We start from the raw sequence: 19,870 nt of genomic DNA on the forward strand, positions 1-19,870 counted from the left end.
CCGCACCCGGACCATATTCCTTTCATCTTTACACACGGTCAATCAATAATCTTCCAGAAAATTTACTTGATGTAAATATATGTATACAGTTGTAAATAGCAATAAATAAATTATAAAAAAGAAATCCCGGAACCATATACAATCACTTTGAAAAACCTAGCGATTGATAAAGGTTACAAACATAAACGATTTACTATTTGCCTAAATAAAGGATCGTTCCAATAAAATTTGATTAAAAGTCATATTCAAGGACTGCATTATTATCGCATAACGTAATGACTAATCGACATTAAACAATATGAATATATAATTAGTGAAGCTATTACAAAATTCATGAATTATTCATACTCCAATCTGTGACACGGCCAAATGAGATTGACTTTTCTAATTAGTTGACACAATGCTCTATTGTATCATGGAACATGGAAAAATTGATTTTATTGAAAATTATTTTTTTTTAGAATGTTTAAAATTCATATATACAAGTAAACATAATTAAATTGATAAACTGTCAAGTAGATACTAAATTTTACCAATGCATAAATAAAGCCATTGTATAATGCTTATTGCATAGTATAGTAAATTTAATCAAGGTATGTAGGCCATAAAACTTCAATTAAAATATGATTTTATATAAAAAAGATTTATTGAAACAAATAAAAAATACGATTTCCCTTGAGTTGTTTGGGAGACAGAAGATTTTTATCAAGGATAAATGAATTAATCACTATTGAGTTGTAATTTTTTACCTGAAGGCAGGATAGGGGAAAATATTGTAAAATAGATAAGATTAGGTGGTAATAAATTGATAAATATTTAATATTTAAATTAATGAAAAATATTATTTTATTTTAACCTGTTATTAAATTTGATATGTCGTTTAAGAAAAAAAATCTTTGTTAGTTCAGAAACATAAAAAGCTTTGTTCAATCTAGTAAAAAATACGATTAACTCAAGTTAACCCCTAACCTAATTACAAATGGTTATAAATTTATAGTCTAAATGAAAATTAATTTATAGTGACTCTGATAATGAATCTAAGGAAATCGGGGAGGGGGGGCCTATAAGAATTTTCATAACACTTTGAACACGGTTTTATGGATTCCGGGAGAATTTTTTAGGAAGAAAATAACCATAAAAATGGGCGTGTATTTCATCCTGTACAGAGGCTCAATTTCAGGTAATTAAAGTTTTGTGCACTTTCATTTTCATGCTTAAATATTAATATAAGTGTGGAGGATATGGTTGGGGAGGTGCGGTCAGCAATGTTTTTTTTTTTAAGCTCTGGTGAAGACCTGAAATTCAGGTCGAAAGGTCAGTACGAATAAAAAATTGTTTATTATCTAACTGCATCTAATCTCCCTTCTCCCCAACCATCTTCTCCACGTATTGATCTACGGTTAACTATCAATATCTCATTAAGTATAAATATTTTTTTAACTTAAGTATTCACCAGGATTTCATTCAGGATATGAATTCTAAAAGTTATTTTTCTGCTATCTACAATATGTGAACTGAAGTAGTTATGTAAGCAAGTCATCCATATTTTCATTTATCTAGTAGTTGATTAATAAAATATTATTTTAATATAATTAATATAATACATTCGTGTTTTCCTAAAAAACGGTTCTTAAATATGTAAAAAAAATGTTTAAATAAATTTAATTATGTAGGAGATTGAAATTAATTAAGATGATCACTTTTCACTGTTGGGAAGCTCAAGTTGTTTCTCTTCGTCTCGTGATTTGATATGATCAGATTGCATAATAGTTTTAAGTACTATTATGTAAACTGATATATTAGTAAAAATGATTACTAAAAACTAAGTAAATCATTAAAAAATAAGTAGCTTAACTAAAGTGAGGTAGCATTAAGAAACAGATTTCTATAAGCTACTGTTCTGTTTTCATGTAAGAATAGTTCAAAGGTGCGTTAAAAAGTATTGCTTTAAGAATGACTCACTGAGAAATACCAGCCACACTAGTCAAAAATATCTTAAGACCACTTCATTTTTAACAGTTGTAAAGTGTTTTAATAACCTACTTTTCTTTCTTGTTTACTCTTCACTCTCTCTATCATCTTTATAGAAATAGTTTTTTTCTTTTTAAAACGCTTAGAAATTATTTTTAAACCCAGCCTTAACGAATAGGAAGTCTCAACATTAGTCATTTCAGCTTCAAAGTCATTTCGTTTTGGTGATACAATTATAACTAAAATAGTAAGTAAGTATCATTTACTATTTAATATGTTTAGATAAAGATTAACTATTCATCATTTATATGGATGAAATCCTGAAAATGTGCAAACGAAGGACAGCCCGCACTATTATTGGTAAATGGAACATGAGGACAATACTGGTGCAGGTAATGGTATTTGTGGATGACATTGTTCTTATAGCAGATAATAAAGAGAACCTACACCAAGCCGTAACTGAATGGGAACCTGAACTGGAAGGAAAGGGAGTGACCATCAATGTCAGGAAAAGTAATATATGTGCAAGGCCAGGAACAGGAAAGTATTGAAATACTTTGCAAAGATGAACTAATAGAAAAAGTGGACGAGTACACTTACCTAAGAACAGTGATCAGCAGGAATGGAAAGGTATACCAAGAGATATCTAATTGGGTAAAGAAGGCAAATGCTACTACTACCTCTGCAACACAATTATAGGAAAGAGGGAGGTAGAGAAGAATATTAAAGTACATATCTTCAAGGCTATTTACCTACCCACCCTCCTTTACGGAAGTGAAAGGTACCACTTGATAAGCACCTAAGCAGAGTCACCGCAATGGAAATGAGATACCTACGGAGAGTAGCAGGCCGAACTATCAGGGATCGCATACGAAATGCGAGGACAAGACAGGATGTTGGAACGGTCTCCATAAAGGGTACCATTGAAAAAAGAAAACTCAGGTGGTTTGAAAATCCCTGTCGGATGAGTGAAGACAGGTATCCAAGAAAATATTTTGAGGTCAGACTAACAGAAAAGTGCCCAAGAGGGGGACCCAGAAGGACTACCATTGGGAGAGAAAACAGGGAAAACCTGGGATGCCATGAGGGTGTTGGCTCGGGATCGAGAGGCTTGGTTTGCTTGGACAGAGGCACCTCCACGCTCAAAGGCACTAAAGAGAAAGAGAAAGAAGAAGATAAAGATTAAATGGGTTTCCATCATAGATAATGGTTGCTTATATAATAGTTGCTCCAATTTCGAAAAAATAATTTTTTCAGGTTCTGGAAATAATTTCCTATAAATCACTCTGTTCAAATATTTCGAAACCTTGCACATAATCGGCACACGGAAAACCGTTAATAATTTCAGGTTCGTAATTTTTCATAATATATTTTTTTTTTATCTCTATTGACAAATAAGTCAGTGAGTAGTATAAATTCTTTATTGGTTCATATAAAGACAAAACTGGTTACCTGCACAGAATATTCACACACGTGGATACAAAATCAAATTCGGTTTTTAGTTATTACCAATATTTTTTTTATTTACCGTTTAGAGCTCGATTAAAATTTCATGTTTGTCTATAACATATTTTTATAGTTTTAATTATATGATTTAATTTTGTGGTTTTGAAATGTGAGGAATGTAATTATTCAGTTCACTGAGGGTATTTAAAAAAAAAAAAAGTACATCTCCTATCCCTCATAAGCCAGTATGCCAATTACTAAAACAAACACCAATACTGACCCAATCTAAACCCCAAAAAATCAACACTAAAAAATACTACACAATTCCTTGCATAACCACAATAATATCAGAGAGGATTTACAAAATCTAAACAATAACAAAAACGATCTCGCTATTACATGCTAAAATACGGCTAACTCATTCAAAGTTTACTCCATTAAGAAAGTCAAAGACAAAGTTGAACTACGATTTAATATAATGTACAAATTTACCAGTGAACTGTGGAACTTTGGCACAGGATCTCAGAAGAAGGGAATATCAACACAAACAAATAAAATGGTAATGATGAATGGAATATGGTTCGGGTGCGGTAAAAAAAAATCAAAAAAGAAAAATGGAAATGGAAAAAAGAAAAAACATAAGTGTAAAATAACAGTGGTATAAAATGAAAAGTAAGATATAATAAGAAAAATTAAAGGTTGTAAATAGTCAATGAAAAGGGTAATAGTAACAGATAGATAAGAAAAGAAATATAAAAGAAAGTACAAATAATGATGATGAAACAAAAAAATACAAATCAAATGATGAGACAGAATGCATACCAATGCATACCAGAATGAATACCGTCACATTGTCATTGACTCCCGTCAAAACAGGTATGTATTCTGTCTCATCATTTGATTTGTATTTCTTTTTTCATCTCTTTATTTGTGCTTTTTTTTTTATGTTTCTTCTCTTATCTATCTGTTACTATTACCCTTTTCATTTACTATTTACAACCTTTAATTTTTCTCATTATAACTTACTTTTCATTTTATACCCCTATTATTATACACTTATGTTTTTTCTTTTTTTCCTTTTTGTAACTATAGTGTTTGTATCTTTCTTAGGCCTGACGAAGCCCTGCAACGTGGGGCGAAACGTTGGCTCAATAAAATAGTATAATTATTTACTATTTGAGTTTTTTTTTACCGCACCCGGACCATATTCCATTCATCTATACACGGTCAATCAATAATTCAAATTTTATACATCTAAAATCATATGTATATAATATCTGTAGAATTTCAAATTAATTCATAATAATTATACTTAAGAAGGACAAAGGAAAAGGCTTCTGAATTTTGCAACCGGTCCTGGCAGTAAATATATCAGCTGTAATAAAGATTGGTGGGGGGGGGGGGGGAGGGAGAGACGTGTCCTGAATGCGAACAGTTCTCGTCTCACTGGTTGGGGTGTACATAACATCACAGTTCACTGATTCCCCACTCCCCAATTACCCCATTTTGTGCAATATCCTTATCCAGGAAAGTTAACTTCAAATTGGAGCGTATTTTTTATAATTTCATGAATTATATATCAAATAGGCGATGATTACTATTGTAACTTTTCACCTCCAAATTTAATAAATATATGTACAGTTATATTATTGGAAAGAATAATTTCAGAAAACTATATTGATTTAAGTACCTAGAGCCTCTTTTCCTAAAAAAACAAACAAAAAACGAGCTCATACCGTCGAAAATTTATTTTTAAATCGACCTATAAAGTCGTAAATATATTAATTCGACCTGCTAAGATTGATGACGTCCATGTAATTGACGAGCCAGTAAATGACCTGATTATTGTAACAATATATGAAATGATCTTACAATTTCAAATGAAATTATAATGAAAAATATTAATAAGCAATTATAAATAAAAGATCTTTAATTATATAATGGCTAAAAATTACGAAACAATAGTTCTTAGTACATTTACTTGTATTTTTTATATAAATCAAATGGTATCCTTGTTAAGTCTCCACACTCTTTATTATATCAATAGTCCAACGTTTCGGCCAATTCAGCCATTCTGAAGGACAATCTAACAATTAATAGCTTTCATTTATAACAATCTTAACTACAACATTATTATTAATGATTTAATAAGTCTTTTGGTTTATGAAATAAAGTTTTTCATAAATCAAGAGCTCTGAATGAAAAATTAATGTTTTTATAAGTTTTTGAAACAGCCACCATTTTTTATTCACTCTACCTATACTTGGAAGAAAGACAAGAAATACACGCTTTAAGGTCCCTGAATTACTAAATCTCACAAAATGTTTGTGTATCAGTTCTATAAATTTGTACGAAGCATAAATTACGTATTCCAGTTCGGTACATATGTGGAATGTTTAAACGTCTTTCACTAAAATGACTTGAACAATCGATAAGAACTATTGGAATTGACATTTTATGTTATTAGTTTTATTTGTTTAAAGAATTTTTTTGAACAGTTTCAACAATTTTTATTACAATCGTTACATGACTGTACAATAAAATGGTCATTGGGCCGCCCATAGCTCAGTGGTTAAGACACAGTCTTACCAATTTGATGTCTATTGGCGGTGCCGGTTCGAATCCGGCCTGGGACGTTGACTTTTTTCATTGAGTGGCGGTCCCACAAAATGAAGAACTTTGACCCCCCAACCATGGTTAGGCAGTATAGGACTCCAATGGGACTCTAGGCCGAAAAAAAAAAAAAAAAAAATGGTCGTTACTATCAGTTAATTCTTGTCCTTAAAAATAAAGGATTTGTGTGAAAACAGTATAAGTAGTGAAAATCTTTAATAATTTTATTTGATTCCATGCGCTAATTTATCTTCACCAAGCACAAAAACATTTTTTTTTTTCTGGCACTATTATGTTTCACATTTTTCCCGAAACTATTATTTTTCAAAATCAATGTCGATTTTACTCGACGAATCAAATTTATTAGGAGATAAAAATTAATCTGATCATCACTATTTTACAATTTAGGTTACGTTTTGGGTTGAAATAACGTTGAGGTTGAAATACGTTCATAAGAACGTTTGAGGTTGAAATAACTGTCTTTTTTCTCCTCTTGGGCTCTTGTACTACAAGTTGGTGTGGTATAGTTTAAATAATGTAAAGAAGAGTTACTTTGAAAGTTATAAGTTATAAAAATTAATATTAGATTAAATATTTAGCAAATATAAGTTAATTGACTAATTTATGAAAGAGTGACCTGCAAGCTTTTTTAGCAACAAATTTAGGGCTGTAAAATTATCAACAAAGATTGTCCGGGTATTATAAATAAATTAATAATAAATGATTACAAAATATTGAGTTTAAATAGATATATTTCATTATAATGATGAAATATTTCCGTCAAATTACATGATTGTCCAACAAATCAAGTAAAAATAATTATTTTGAGCCAAACATTCTATGCATTTATATTTATTATAATGCTTGTTATTTTTCTATTAGAGTTAGGTTTAGAATTTGTGCTTGGGGACTAGGATGTTAACGGTATTAGATAGGCACTAAGTCCTGGATTACAGTGCTTTATATATAGGGCTTATACAGCTGAAGCTTCGTCAGCAAGCCGCTCTAACTGACAGCTTATTAATATTTAGTTTAGGTCTGCAAATTCTGCAGGGGCCAATAGTGAGTATATTGCAAGGGAAACTTTGTTTGGAGAAATTTATTTACAATATTGAATAAGTTTAGTTATCTTTACTCCCTGTTTCCTATATATAAAATATTAGGTCGTTTCATATGAAATGTCATATTTCAGATGAAAGTGTAAATTGTAGAACAACTTTGAAATCAAAAGATTTTTATTTAAAATATTTACCCTCATTTTATTCAATCCCAGAAATAAAAAAAAATAGGATTTTGTAAAGAAATAAGTCAGAAAATACTTTGTTTACCTAAGAATGATTTTTAAAAAGTTTACCTTTAAGTTGTACATGCTTCGCAATAGATAGAAATCTGCTAGAGACAAATCCAAATTCTTGGGAATACGGTAGGTGTAGAAGGACTCCGTAACACAGATCGTTAAGTTTTTTTCATTGTCTGTCGTGAAACATGGTAGTATAAGAGCTGAATTTCACCTCAATTTTCTATTACGTAATTGAAAACTATATACAATTACTAGTCAAAATTGATGTGTCTCCCAAGTATAGGTAGGGGAAATAAAAAATGGCGACTGATTAAGAACATTAAAAATAATTAATTTTAAATTCAGAGCTCTATATCTTTAAAACTACCAATAACAATAGAGAGTATCATTTGAAGTATTGGAAATTTGCTAAAATGTAAGCCCTAATAGAGCTATTTACGTTCCATAGTTCTCGAGAAATAGCTTTTTAAAAAAGCATCATATCATAAAAATGTTGTTAAGAACGTACTGAAAGATCAGAAGTCAGTGAATTTATTTTGAAAAATCTATATCTCAAGAACTATTTGACGTACAGATGTCTATTAGCATTAAAATTAAAGTTAGTTAAGTTGGCTATAAAGTAGTGATGACGTTTATTTACGTAGGAATAGTGGTTTTCATGATATTCAAAAACCTAAATTCACGGACGTATTACCAAACTTCATGCAAGAAGGTAGTCATAAATGGCAACAGCCTGGAACGAAACACAAGAGAAATAAAGAAATTTCAATTGTAAGATGGCGAGAAGAGGTAGTTCAAAAAATAATAAAAAAACTTGTAGTAAATTATCATTTATAGTCAATTTTTCAAATTGAAAATAGATATTTCACTTAATTATAGGAAAATTATTAATTTATTTTTAATTAGTGCAACAAAATTTAATCGATGAAGAACTGGAAATTTAATAAATCATATATAAAGCAGATCATACATCCTCATAGTACAGCTAAACAAGCACTTGCTCTTCCAGGTCAGAGCGCGGCCATTCTGACACCCCAAGAAATAAGTCTTCCAATGAAAAATGAGATATTATTTAGTTGGCAAGCCATGTGGGATGAAAGCCCGACAAGCAAATTAAAAACTATCAAAAAAACCTCTAAACCATGGACCACATCAAACCATTCCAATCGCAGGGAGGAGGTAGCTATTGGCAGATTGAGAATAGGTCATACGAGTTTAACTCATAGATATCTATCTAATCAGTATGCAGCCACCGCCAAAATGCCAATACTGCAACAGTGTACTTACGATCAGTCACATATTTGAAAAATGTCATTTTTATTCTGCGAACTTGACTAGATTGGGGGTAGGACCGAGTGTATTGGATGCTCTTAATGATGACCAGAAGAACGTGGAAATGGTCTTAGTTTTCTTAAAAAGGAATGGCCTTTTGAATAAGATTTAAACCAGAAAATCTGTTATACGTAATAAAAAATACCAAAAAAAGTAATTATTTAAAGAGAAAAATATAGTGAAATATAATTATAAATATAAATGAAACAGAATTATAAAGCACGACACATGGGCGTTGATGACCTAAGGGTTTTACGCCCTTAAAAGCCCCAGACAACAACAACAAGTACAAGAGCTGGGAAGAAAAAAAGGGCAGTTATTTCACCCCAATTTTTTTTTACTTTAATGAAAACCCTGAATAATTACTAGTTAAAATTGATGAGTCTGCCAAGTATAGGTAGGGAGAATAAAAAATGGTGTCTGTTTCAAAACCTTAAGAAACATTAATTTTTCATTCTAAACTCTATATCATAAAAACTATCAACAACACTAGAAAATCTAAAAAGAACATTATTTAAAGGAGAATAAATTTTCTGAAATATGAGCCCTAATAGAGCTATTTACGTTCAATAGTTCTCGAGATATTGTTTTTTAAAAAGCAAAAGTTCTTAAAAATCCACTGAAAGATTTGTTCTTAGTTAATTTATTTTGAGAAATCTATGTATCAGGAACTGTGTTACGTATAGATGTCAATTAGCACTAAAATTAAAGCTATTTTAACGCACTATAAAGTAGTTTATGACCTTTAAGTTCCTAGGAATAGTAGTTTTCATGATATTTCCGAAAACAAATTGTTGTTTGAACAAGAAGTTTGAGTTTTGAAAAACTTTATTTCGGAAACCATACGACGTACAGATGCCTGTCAGCACTCAAATTAAAACTAGTTAAATTTAATTTAAGATAGTTTATAACGTATATCATTATAGGAGTAGTAGTTTTTATGGTATTTGAAAAAATAAATTCATAAACTGAATAAATCAATTAATAATTATACATAGTTTTCATTAAAGTAATAAAAAATTGGAGTGAAATAACTGACATTTTTCTCCTTTTGGGCTCTTGTTCTATCAGGGAAAGGCTTTAAGTTCTATAAAGAATGTAAAAATAAATTATTATAATTTAAGAAAAAACAACTTCTGTACTCTCCTAAATTTTAAATATATATTAGTGCACTAAGCCAGTTGGCTTATATTAACCCAATATATGCAATGGGAAAATATTTTATTTAAATATAGGCAAATTATTATTTTATTTTAAATTGATGTAAAAAAAAAAGTTAATTAATGAAGAATATTAAAGTTGAAAAAAGTACAAATGAAATGGTGGTGGGCCGAACACATTGCCAGACTTGACACAAGAAAGCGGTCCAAAATAGCAACAGAGTGGATACCAAGAGAACACAAGAGAAGTTCAAAGAGAGTGAGTGAGGCTGTTGCTGTACTGGGATGAAGTAATAAAGGACTTTTGATAAATTATTATTTATAGGCAGGTGGTCGATTATAGCATAGAAAATATTTTATTTAATTATAGGCAAATAATTATTTATTTTTAAATCAATGTAAAAAAAAAAATTAATTTATGAAGAAGTGTAAATTGTTTATAAACCAGACTCATAGCTCCCAAGACTTATAGTTCTGTAAACTATATATAAAGCTGTTATTATTCTTTATATAAATATTAAATGTTTTCGTGTTTAACAGAATATCGTAAGGATAGGAGAAAACCTCAAAAACGTATTGACGTCCCGTCTGTATTATTGATGAATAGAATGAAGCTGAGTACATTAATGGATTTTTTTATAAAAGTATATGAAATATATTTGTCATGATTTCATGGATATATATTTGGGTTCGAAACACTTTTCCTATGCTTCATACTGAGGAAAGTAAAAGGTAAAATGATTTTTTGATATGTGTTGGAAGGCGTTATGACTTTGGAAAGACTGATGGGCTACTTTAGCTTTAGAGAGTAAGATTTATCGAAGCGGGTAGGAGCAGCCCCTGAAGTTATGTCACGTCGTAACTCGAGGCGAGGGAAACTTGTTCTTTCTTTGTTAACAGGTCTCGACCAATTTTTCACTGCCAATTCTTTACTTTGGTGAGCTCTATACGTAGTGTATTCAAATGTTTTTTCATTTATATTGAACGTATATTTGAACGACTGACACGGCCAAAGTAGAGGTTTTTTTTTTATTATTACTCATTTTTATTTACGTAAGTATGATACAGTATAAGATATTTCTTAACTGAAAATTTTCAAATAAGTCTGGGATCAATTATAACATGGAAATAGCATTGCATAACAAAATAAATAAATAAATGCAAGGTTGGCAGCTGGCATTAGGTTCTTATGTGCACTCCAAAGGTGGTATGTAATTTTTCAATAAACAAGAGTGATGTTTATAATGCAGTCATTTCTTCCTAACGCTCCGATGTTGTCGCGACCAAAGTCCCATGAATACTAGAAAATTCTCTCCTTCTATTTAATTATTTTTCTTACTTTATTTATGGATTAGCTCTAGTCGTCAGAATGAAGACAACCGAACAAATTTATATCTAGCTGAATAACGAACTCTGGTAGTACTAGACCCCAACAGGAGAAAAAAAGGCAGTAATTTAACCCCAATTTTTGATTAATTCAGTAAAAACAATGTAAAATTACAGGTTAAAATTAATAAATCTGCTATGTATAGGTAGGTGGAATAAAAAATGGCGGCTGTTTCAAAACGTTTAAGATAATTAATTTTTCATTCTGAGCTCTATATCTTTAAAACTACCAACAACAATAGAAACTCTAAGAGAACATCATTGAAAGAAGAGTAAATTTACTAAAATGTAAGCCTCAATAGAGCTATTTACGTTCAATAGTTCGCGAGATGTAGCTTTTTAAATATCAACCTTTCATAAAAAAATGTACCGATAAAACAGTATTTAGTAAATTTATTTTGAGAAATCTATATCACAAAAACTTATCGTAGTACAGATGTCTATTAGCACTCAAATTAAAGCTAGTTTTATGTACTATAAAATAGTTTATGAGGTGTATCTTCGTGATATCTAAATTCACAATATGTTGATTTCTAATTGTTCGGACAAAAATGTTGATTTCTAAGTAACCATAAGACGTAGAGATGTCTGCCAGCACTAAAATTGACGCTAGTTAAATGTATTATAAAGTATGAATATGATGTCTATCTTCCTCATAGTTTTCATGGTGTTTTCAAAAATAAATTTATATAATGTTTATATCTAGTTGTTGGATTAAAATTTTTGAAAATATTTTAAAAACTTCAACTCCTACTCAGATAAACAACATAAACTACTTTATAGTACATTTAACAATTAACTTTAATTTGTCTGCTATTAGACATCAGTGCGTGAAGTAGTTTTTGAAATATAGATTTGTCAAAATAAATTCACTAACTACTGATCTTTCAGTGCATTCTTTATGAAATGTCGCAATTAAAAAAAAAGCTATATCTCGCGAACTATTGAATGTAAATATGGGCTCATATTTTAGAAAATTTACTCCATTTTTGTCCTTTCGATGTTGGCTATTTCTGACTACAAAGATTTTGTCTTTCTTCAGGTGGTATTTAGTAGGTTCAGTAATTAAGTTCAGACCGTTTCTTCAGGAACTAATTTATTCTTTGAGTAATATCTGGAAGGAAATATTTTACATACATTTAAATAGATTATTGTTATTATATATTTTGGATTACCTTGGTAAGGTCCGGACTCCTGTTGAGACTGGATCTCGTGGAACCAGTGGAGGAAGGTTCCCGCTGTTCGGTGGAGGCCTGGCTACCTACTTCTTCAACTATCCCATCCTTGTTCCTTGGCTTCTTTGAGGACGCTCTGGTGTTACGCTGCTGCTGTACTCCCTCGGGCCAAGAGTTGTTGACGAGGGCGGCCTGGAGATGGGGGAGGAGCCCGGTAGGCGCGAGATCAGATGCCCTCACACCCCGCCTGTTGGGCAGGGACACCTGGGCCCCTCGCTCGATCATCTCCACCACGCTCTCCCAGGGTATTGTCTCCCGGGCAACGGCGAGGTGGAGAGCTGTGTTTCCGTGGCTATCCTGCAACAGTCAATCGCAAGCATGTAGTTAATTGCTATTAAATAAATTAAAAAAAGGGAACGTAAAATAAATTTGGAAATTTCTACTTTATGAATTGAAAATATATATTAGCATAATTGTATATTAGTGTAAAACAAAGAAAAGTATTGTTATTATTCAAAGACATTTATATAACAATAATAAATAACCAATCAACATTTCGCCGTTTAAGAAAAAATAATTACGGAGTGTTTGTTGAGATATATTAGTGTGATGCAATATTTTAGGTTATTGTAAAATTGGAGATAACAAACAAAAACATCATTTTCATGAAACAAATTTGTTCATGATTTAAATAAAAAAAAATCTAGTGCAGTGCGTGAATATGTCTTGATTGGTGGGTTCATGATTGACTACTTTTGTGATTTTCGAAAAAAAAATCTTAAGACCAGGGAAGAGGAAAATGATGAAGAATAAATTAATATTTTTCTCTTGTAAAAAAATATTTTAGGATAAAATACAACAGTTCAAAACAAATTACGACGGCATAATGCAATGGAAAAGAACGGGTGGTATCAGCGGCAGTATTCTTATTGAATGTATCTATTTTTAATTTTTCACATATACGTTTCGCCTTCTTCCATCAGCCATCAGTAGAACTATTAGCCTGTGGGCCTACACATTATGATAAACTCATTCGATTATTAAGGACTAATCCAAAATCTTCATAAGGACCTCATCCATGACCAGCAATCGTGTTTTAGAGATGTTATAGAAAATCCTAGCTTAAAAAAACAATATATCAGTATGTACAAAATGGGACTTTTGAAAGCTATGAAGTTAAGGTAGGCATACCGAAAAAAACTAGTAAGGCTAGTAAAAATGACACTAATGAACACTATTTGCCGAGTTAAGCTTGGAAATTCGATGGCTTAGGAATTTTCTGTGGAGAATGGCTTAAGATAGGGTGATCCTCTTCTTTTAAATATATCATTAGAAATAGCTAGTCGTTTAATTAGAACTAATACAGTAGGGACCATTTACAATCGACTCAATATTTAGCATATGCATATGATATAGTCTTAGTAGTAGTAGAACCTAAGCAGCATATGAATTGGGCCTTAAGGTGAATGATAGCAAGACGGTATACATGAAGAGAAAAGCAAAATGATGTACAGAGGCCACAGTTTCAGTTCTGTAAACCAGTTTAAGTACCTGGGAAGCCTGGCTACAGATGATAACAAAGTAGACAGAGAAATAGAGGCCAGGATGGCAACAGGAAATAGGTGATATTTCTCACTGTAAAAATTATTGAAGTTTAGAGCTCTCCTTAAAAGAATGAGAGTGTTCATTTACAAAACCATCGTAAGGCTAGTAGTGATCTATGTGGCCCTTGACAAGAAAAGCAGAACAGATGTTCAACTCCTGGGAGAGAAAGGTATTGAGAAGGGTATGGGAAGGAATCACAGGGAATGGAATTTGGAGAAGAAGAAGAAATGATGACCCCAGCATCTTTTCTTTAGTCAAAGCAAGCAAAAGATGGTTAGAACACGTTGAAAGGATCCCCTCCCCCCCAAAAAAATGGTTTATTGTAAATCAGATATGAAAAAGAGTACGTTTCCTAATCAGATGGCTGGACGATATGGAGGATTTGAAGCTTTTGAACGTTAAAAGATGGAAAGAGAAAGCAAGAGACCGTGTAGATGGGTTGGCTGTGGTGGTGGAGGCCCTGCCAGTAGCCAGTGCAGTGCTATAATAATAATAAATTATTTCTATTTTATTTAATTTTTTTCTCTTCGTCACTTTTTCAATTTTTTTTTTAAATTTATTTATTGATATTTACAACTGTATAAAAAATACAACAAGTAAATTTGATCATAATGACATAATGATATGATACAGGATGTAGACAAACTACCCAGTAGTAGAACTCTAAAAACAGTTTACAATATAAGGTCACGAGGCCATCTTCTTTTCAGGCGCCTCAGAGGATTGCCAGGAATGAAGAGGAAGCAAGGTTAGAAACTAGTGGGTTTGGGTGGTTAAGGAGAGAATAATATCGGGTTCGGGCTAGATCGGTTACATAAGGAGCATTTAGGTCTTTATGGATGGTTTTATTAGTAACAAAATACTTTCTTTTTTTTCAAATTAACTTGTTTTTTTACTGAGAGGGAGGCAATTTTTTGTTTTATTAGGTCTACGAATGTCATTTTTGTTACTAACTTTACTTTTCTATTTTATTAAGCATTATTAATTTTTTTTCAATTATAACGTTGTATATAGTTAGGGGTGCTTTTGTCCGAGATTATACCTCTAATAATCAATTGTTAAAAAAATATACAACTGTTATATCAACCATGTAAGGCCCCTAGGCCGATCTGGTATTAAATAAATAAAAATAGCAATGATCAAAAGCCAACGAAAAAGGGGAAATAATTTATGGAAAATCTTTATGTATTAAAATAAACAAGTTTTGGCAAGATAGATCTCTCCTTTAAAAACGTATTGCAGTAAAAGTTAGTTATAATGCCCTGGTTTTAACGATTTCCAGGCTATTGACTCAGTCCCGGTCGCAGAGGGTCTTGTCCTATTAATTTTTATTTTTTATTTGTTATAACAACCTGCCTTCCCGGGTATGATGCTGTGAATTAAGTTTATCTTTATTATTTTTTTTACATTTATGATTGCAGGTGTGTGATTATCTATTCAAAATTAGCAAATAACAATTGATATTCATTTCCTAGTGATAGCTCTAGAGATAGGTAATTCCCCCTAGGGGTTCTATCGCAAGACTATATTTCATGGCATAGGTTCTGTGTACTACTAATAATAGAATCTCATCGGGTACTGAATGCAAATCCAAAGACAATTTTTAAAATTTTTTTTTATACACTTTTAATTTGTTTATTATCAGAAATGTTTTATTTAACAATTTTATATAATTTTGTATATAGGTTGTTTTCTTAGAAATATTTTTTTTAAATAAATAATTCAAATTTTATCCATTATAGTCTCAAAACCTTTTATTTCAACAACAACAATGATAAAAGTTTAAGAAATAGTGTCTGCTGATGAATGATTTTGACTTTGTTTTAAGTGATAATTGACTAATTAGAAATTGATGTTTTTGACCTGGGCAGAATAGCCTGCATGAAGTTAGAGTTGTTTAAATTATATGGTTCCATAGTTGTATTAAGATTGTCCCTGAAGATGGCCGGATTGGCCGAAACGTTGGACTTATAAGAGAAATAAAAGGTTTTGAGACTATAATGGATAAAATTTGAATTATTTATTAAAAAGTTACCAGTCTCAAGAAAAAATTAAGATTATAAATAATTTTTTTTTGTTTCGTGTTCTTTTGTTTTCTTTCGCTTTTTTTGTATAGTGATTTACTATATTTATTTTCTTTTTTAATATGAGCTCCAGTCTCACGTGTCATGGCCGCAAGTGCAGTTCATTGTTCACATCGCTCTGCAATTGCTATTGTGTACTATGGATAATAGCTCACATCCAGCTCTCAGACTTGTGGCGTGATTGTTTATTGGAATTTAGCAAATGATAATAGGCATTCAATTACTCAATAGCTTTTGTGATAGGTAATGCCCCCTTATATTATAACTATATTATGGGGTCTTATATTATGGCCTTATATTATGGGGTCTTATATTATGACTATATTTCACGGCCAAGGTTCTGTGTACTTCAATACAATACTGTGCACTTCTAAGCACCAACGATGGGAATGCCGCACATTCAATGCCCATGGTAACATTCTATCCCGTGTTTCCACTTCTAATACCAATTCGATTCTCTCGCCCAACAATTATACCTATTGGTCTACATCCCTCAACAAGTTCTAAATCCCTTAACATAATTATCTCCTCCCAGATTTCTCCCTCCCAAGCCATTATTTAATCCTTAGATGACCATTCATGACAGTTCTGATTTTTTTATATTCAAGCATCGTGCCAAAGACCTCCGCTCCCTCATTTGACTAGAAAAACTTTAAATGTGACCTGAAAACTAAACTGGACTTAAACATTAGACTGAAGAAAAACAAGATAATTAAGACGATATTGAAAACCTCATGTCAGGAATAAGAACAAGTATAACTGACAACACTTCGACTAATAAAATTAATAACAATATGACCTGCCACAGCATATTCGTATCTTATTAAAGGAAAACGCAGAGCAATATCAAAGTGGCACGGGACCAGATATCCAACTGACAGAACGTATTACACCAAATTGACAAACATACTAAAAGTATAAAGAATATACAATATTCAAAATTTAATTAACTTAAATAATAAACATGTGGATAATCTACTCATTGGCAGAACTTCAATCATACTACTTAGTTCTTGAGTATTAATTACAAAAAACCTTCAGAATAACCAGAAAAAAAATTGCAAATTATCTTCCTTTGGTTCTAAACAACTGTTGAAGATACAGTTGGACACGTTTCACTCTTTTTCTTTTCTTCATTTTATAACCCTTTTGATTTTGTAATAACCTTCAACTACAGCAATATCTTTTACTTTGAATAAAACTATCCAACTTCAAAATAGACCAATTTTTCTGGAAATTGAGAAAGATTTTTGCCAACTGTTTTCTTGAACAATGCCAAATCGAACCGTACTTGTAAAAATAATAAGGATTCGATTTATGTCAACATAATATTCAAATAACGACGATACATTCCTTAAAATCAGATTTATCGAATCAATGAGAGATTCGTTTCCTACGATACTTAATTAAAACATTTCTTCTCTTATTTAGAAAATAATTATATATTTTTTTAAATATATTTTTTGAAATTTACAACTGTACCGAGGATACTACCTTGAGAAACACCAGCAAACTGAGAATAGAAGGATGAATAGGAACCCTTGTGGTTAACTTGGAGTAATCTATCAATGAGAAAGGAATAAACGATGAGAAAGTACTATATAATGTAGATAGGTATTTTATATTTTGAGTGAAATAATTGGTATTTTATTTTTTTAAATAGTTTATACAAGCATAATTAACAATAAAAATTTAATTATTTTTTTTCTTTGATCACAAAATAAAGTCTAAAAATTCCTTTTGTTTGTTATTTACGATTTAATAATTATATCAACCTTTTTCTGTGGGCTCTTGGACAGCGATTTAACGATGATTACTGTATACGTAATATTATTGGATATTATAAAGTATCTATGTAGGACAATAATTATAATATCTGATTCGTTCTCCGAAAACTGAACTAAACATCATGGATGAAAGTCATGCGACGAATTCATCAAATGTAGTGCCATTTTTTTTCGATTCATTAAATTATACCGCGAATGAAATTGTACTTTAACAACTTGCTATTCACGCAACGAATGAAGTAATTATACGAAAGTACAATTACACCTGTCGAGTTGTCTTTAGAGAACGCAATGGAGAAAAGCCCTTTCATCATCAGTCCATTTACTAAATATAACCAGAAGACGAGAATTAGAATGTATCCAGAAGGGAACTCCCTTCTCGGAAGGGAAAACCTTTGGTGTCCTTCCTCCGTCTCCCTGTGCCGGTCTTGAATTAGGAAAATAAGAAGCTAAAAAGGGCCAAAGGTACATCGAAACAATCCTGGGTTATCACGGTGGATTTTAAATTAATTAGAAATTTTATAAAACCAACACATAATTTTATTAGTATTTATATATTTATAAATACTTTTTCTATAATGTATTAAAAATACTTTCAGCAGATCAAAAAAAATGTATTAATCAAATTAACTCTATATACAAATTAGCTATTAAATCAGCGAATGAAAACAATAAATATCCAGAGTATGCATACATATGACTTAATATAACAGGACATACGTCATAAATAACGCGCATCACAAAACTTTCATTTACCACCGTACACAGGTCCGCAAGTATTGCGTAGAATGGATGGCTTGTGTTAAATTTATCGCGATTAAAAAAAAAAATAATCATAGGGGCCAAAAAGGGCAAAATTATGAACAAAAAATTTGTATTTTTCTGTAGCTATGAAAATTTTTATGTTAGGATTGTTTTTTTTCGAGAAGAAAAAAAAATGAATATAAGTAGGCGTAGTTGCAACACAAAACCTGGGAAAGATTGTGACTTACTACCACACATTCTCTGTGAGAGATCTCTCTAATACTACCTCATTAAAGTTGTGTGATGCGCACACATAATTGAACATAATGAAAAAGTATCGAGCAATCAGTATTTACAAAGAACATTAGAAAAAGTTTTTAGAGAAACAATTTTCGAAGAGTACTGTTAAAACCTGTATAAAGTTTAAAAAGAAAATATATATTTAAAAAAGCAATTTGAAATAAACGACCTTGTAATTTTAATGTAGGACAGACTTTTTTTTTCAGTATAACATTAATTTACATTTATAAATCAATATTTAACAACATTAAGAGTATCAGTATGTATTTAGTACTTTAGTAGAACAGCCTGCAAAACGTTTTTAAATAATTGGATGTGAGGTATAAATTAATATTTAAGATTGTTCTTGAGGATGGCCGAATTGGCCGAAACGTAGGGCTGTTAATATAATAAAGAGTGTTGAGATTTAACATGGATACCATTTGGTTTATTTACAAAATGCCAGTCTCAAGAAATTGAAAAGATTATATATAAATATATATATAATTGTTAATTTACAACAGAACTGGATTCCAGTATATTTATGATTTTAAGCCAAGGGTGGTGGTACCATAGAAGGCACCCTCATACTCCGGGGCGCTATGAAGTAAGCCGTGAACATACTCTAGACTACTGCTCCAATGGCTGTTTTACGAGGGAAGTAACAACTCTGTTACTTTAAGGGTTGCATAAAACGAGTCTCTAGGTCATCTCATCAGTATTCGAACTACCTCTTCCTAGAAATTTACACTCCTTTATCGAATAGATTGGAAACCATCCACGTGCAAGCTAAGCGGCCACTATTAGTCTTAATGGGGATGGATTACTTTTAATTTTAGCAATATATAATATTACCCTAAAATGAATTTATGTGGTATAATTAGTTCAAAGCTTTATTACTGTTTTCCTTCTCATTCATACTATATTGTCAAGCAATTTCATAAAAAGTGATTTTTATTATTATTATTATTTTATTCATTTTATTTTT

The 19,870-nt window shown here is 31.1% G+C and overlaps 1 protein-coding gene across 1 annotated transcript in view; it reads right to left on the bottom strand.

Annotated features, from left to right (window-relative positions):
- LOC106686460 (uncharacterized) overlaps positions 1–19,870 on the bottom strand; it is a gene marked incomplete at its 3' end in the record, with an annotated part of 330,086 nt that overhangs the window by 34,906 nt on the left and 275,310 nt on the right. The window contains exon 9 of the mRNA XM_014429795.2: positions 12,384–12,740. Coding sequence (XP_014285281.1) covers positions 12,384–12,740 — 357 coding nt within the window. The remainder of the gene's footprint in view (positions 1–12,383; positions 12,741–19,870) is intronic.

This window comes from Halyomorpha halys, unplaced genomic scaffold (assembly GCF_000696795.3).
Source record: "Halyomorpha halys isolate HHAL.00 unplaced genomic scaffold, Hhal_1.1 Scaffold823.1, whole genome shotgun sequence".
NCBI classification, from domain to species: domain Eukaryota; kingdom Metazoa; phylum Arthropoda; class Insecta; order Hemiptera; family Pentatomidae; genus Halyomorpha; species Halyomorpha halys.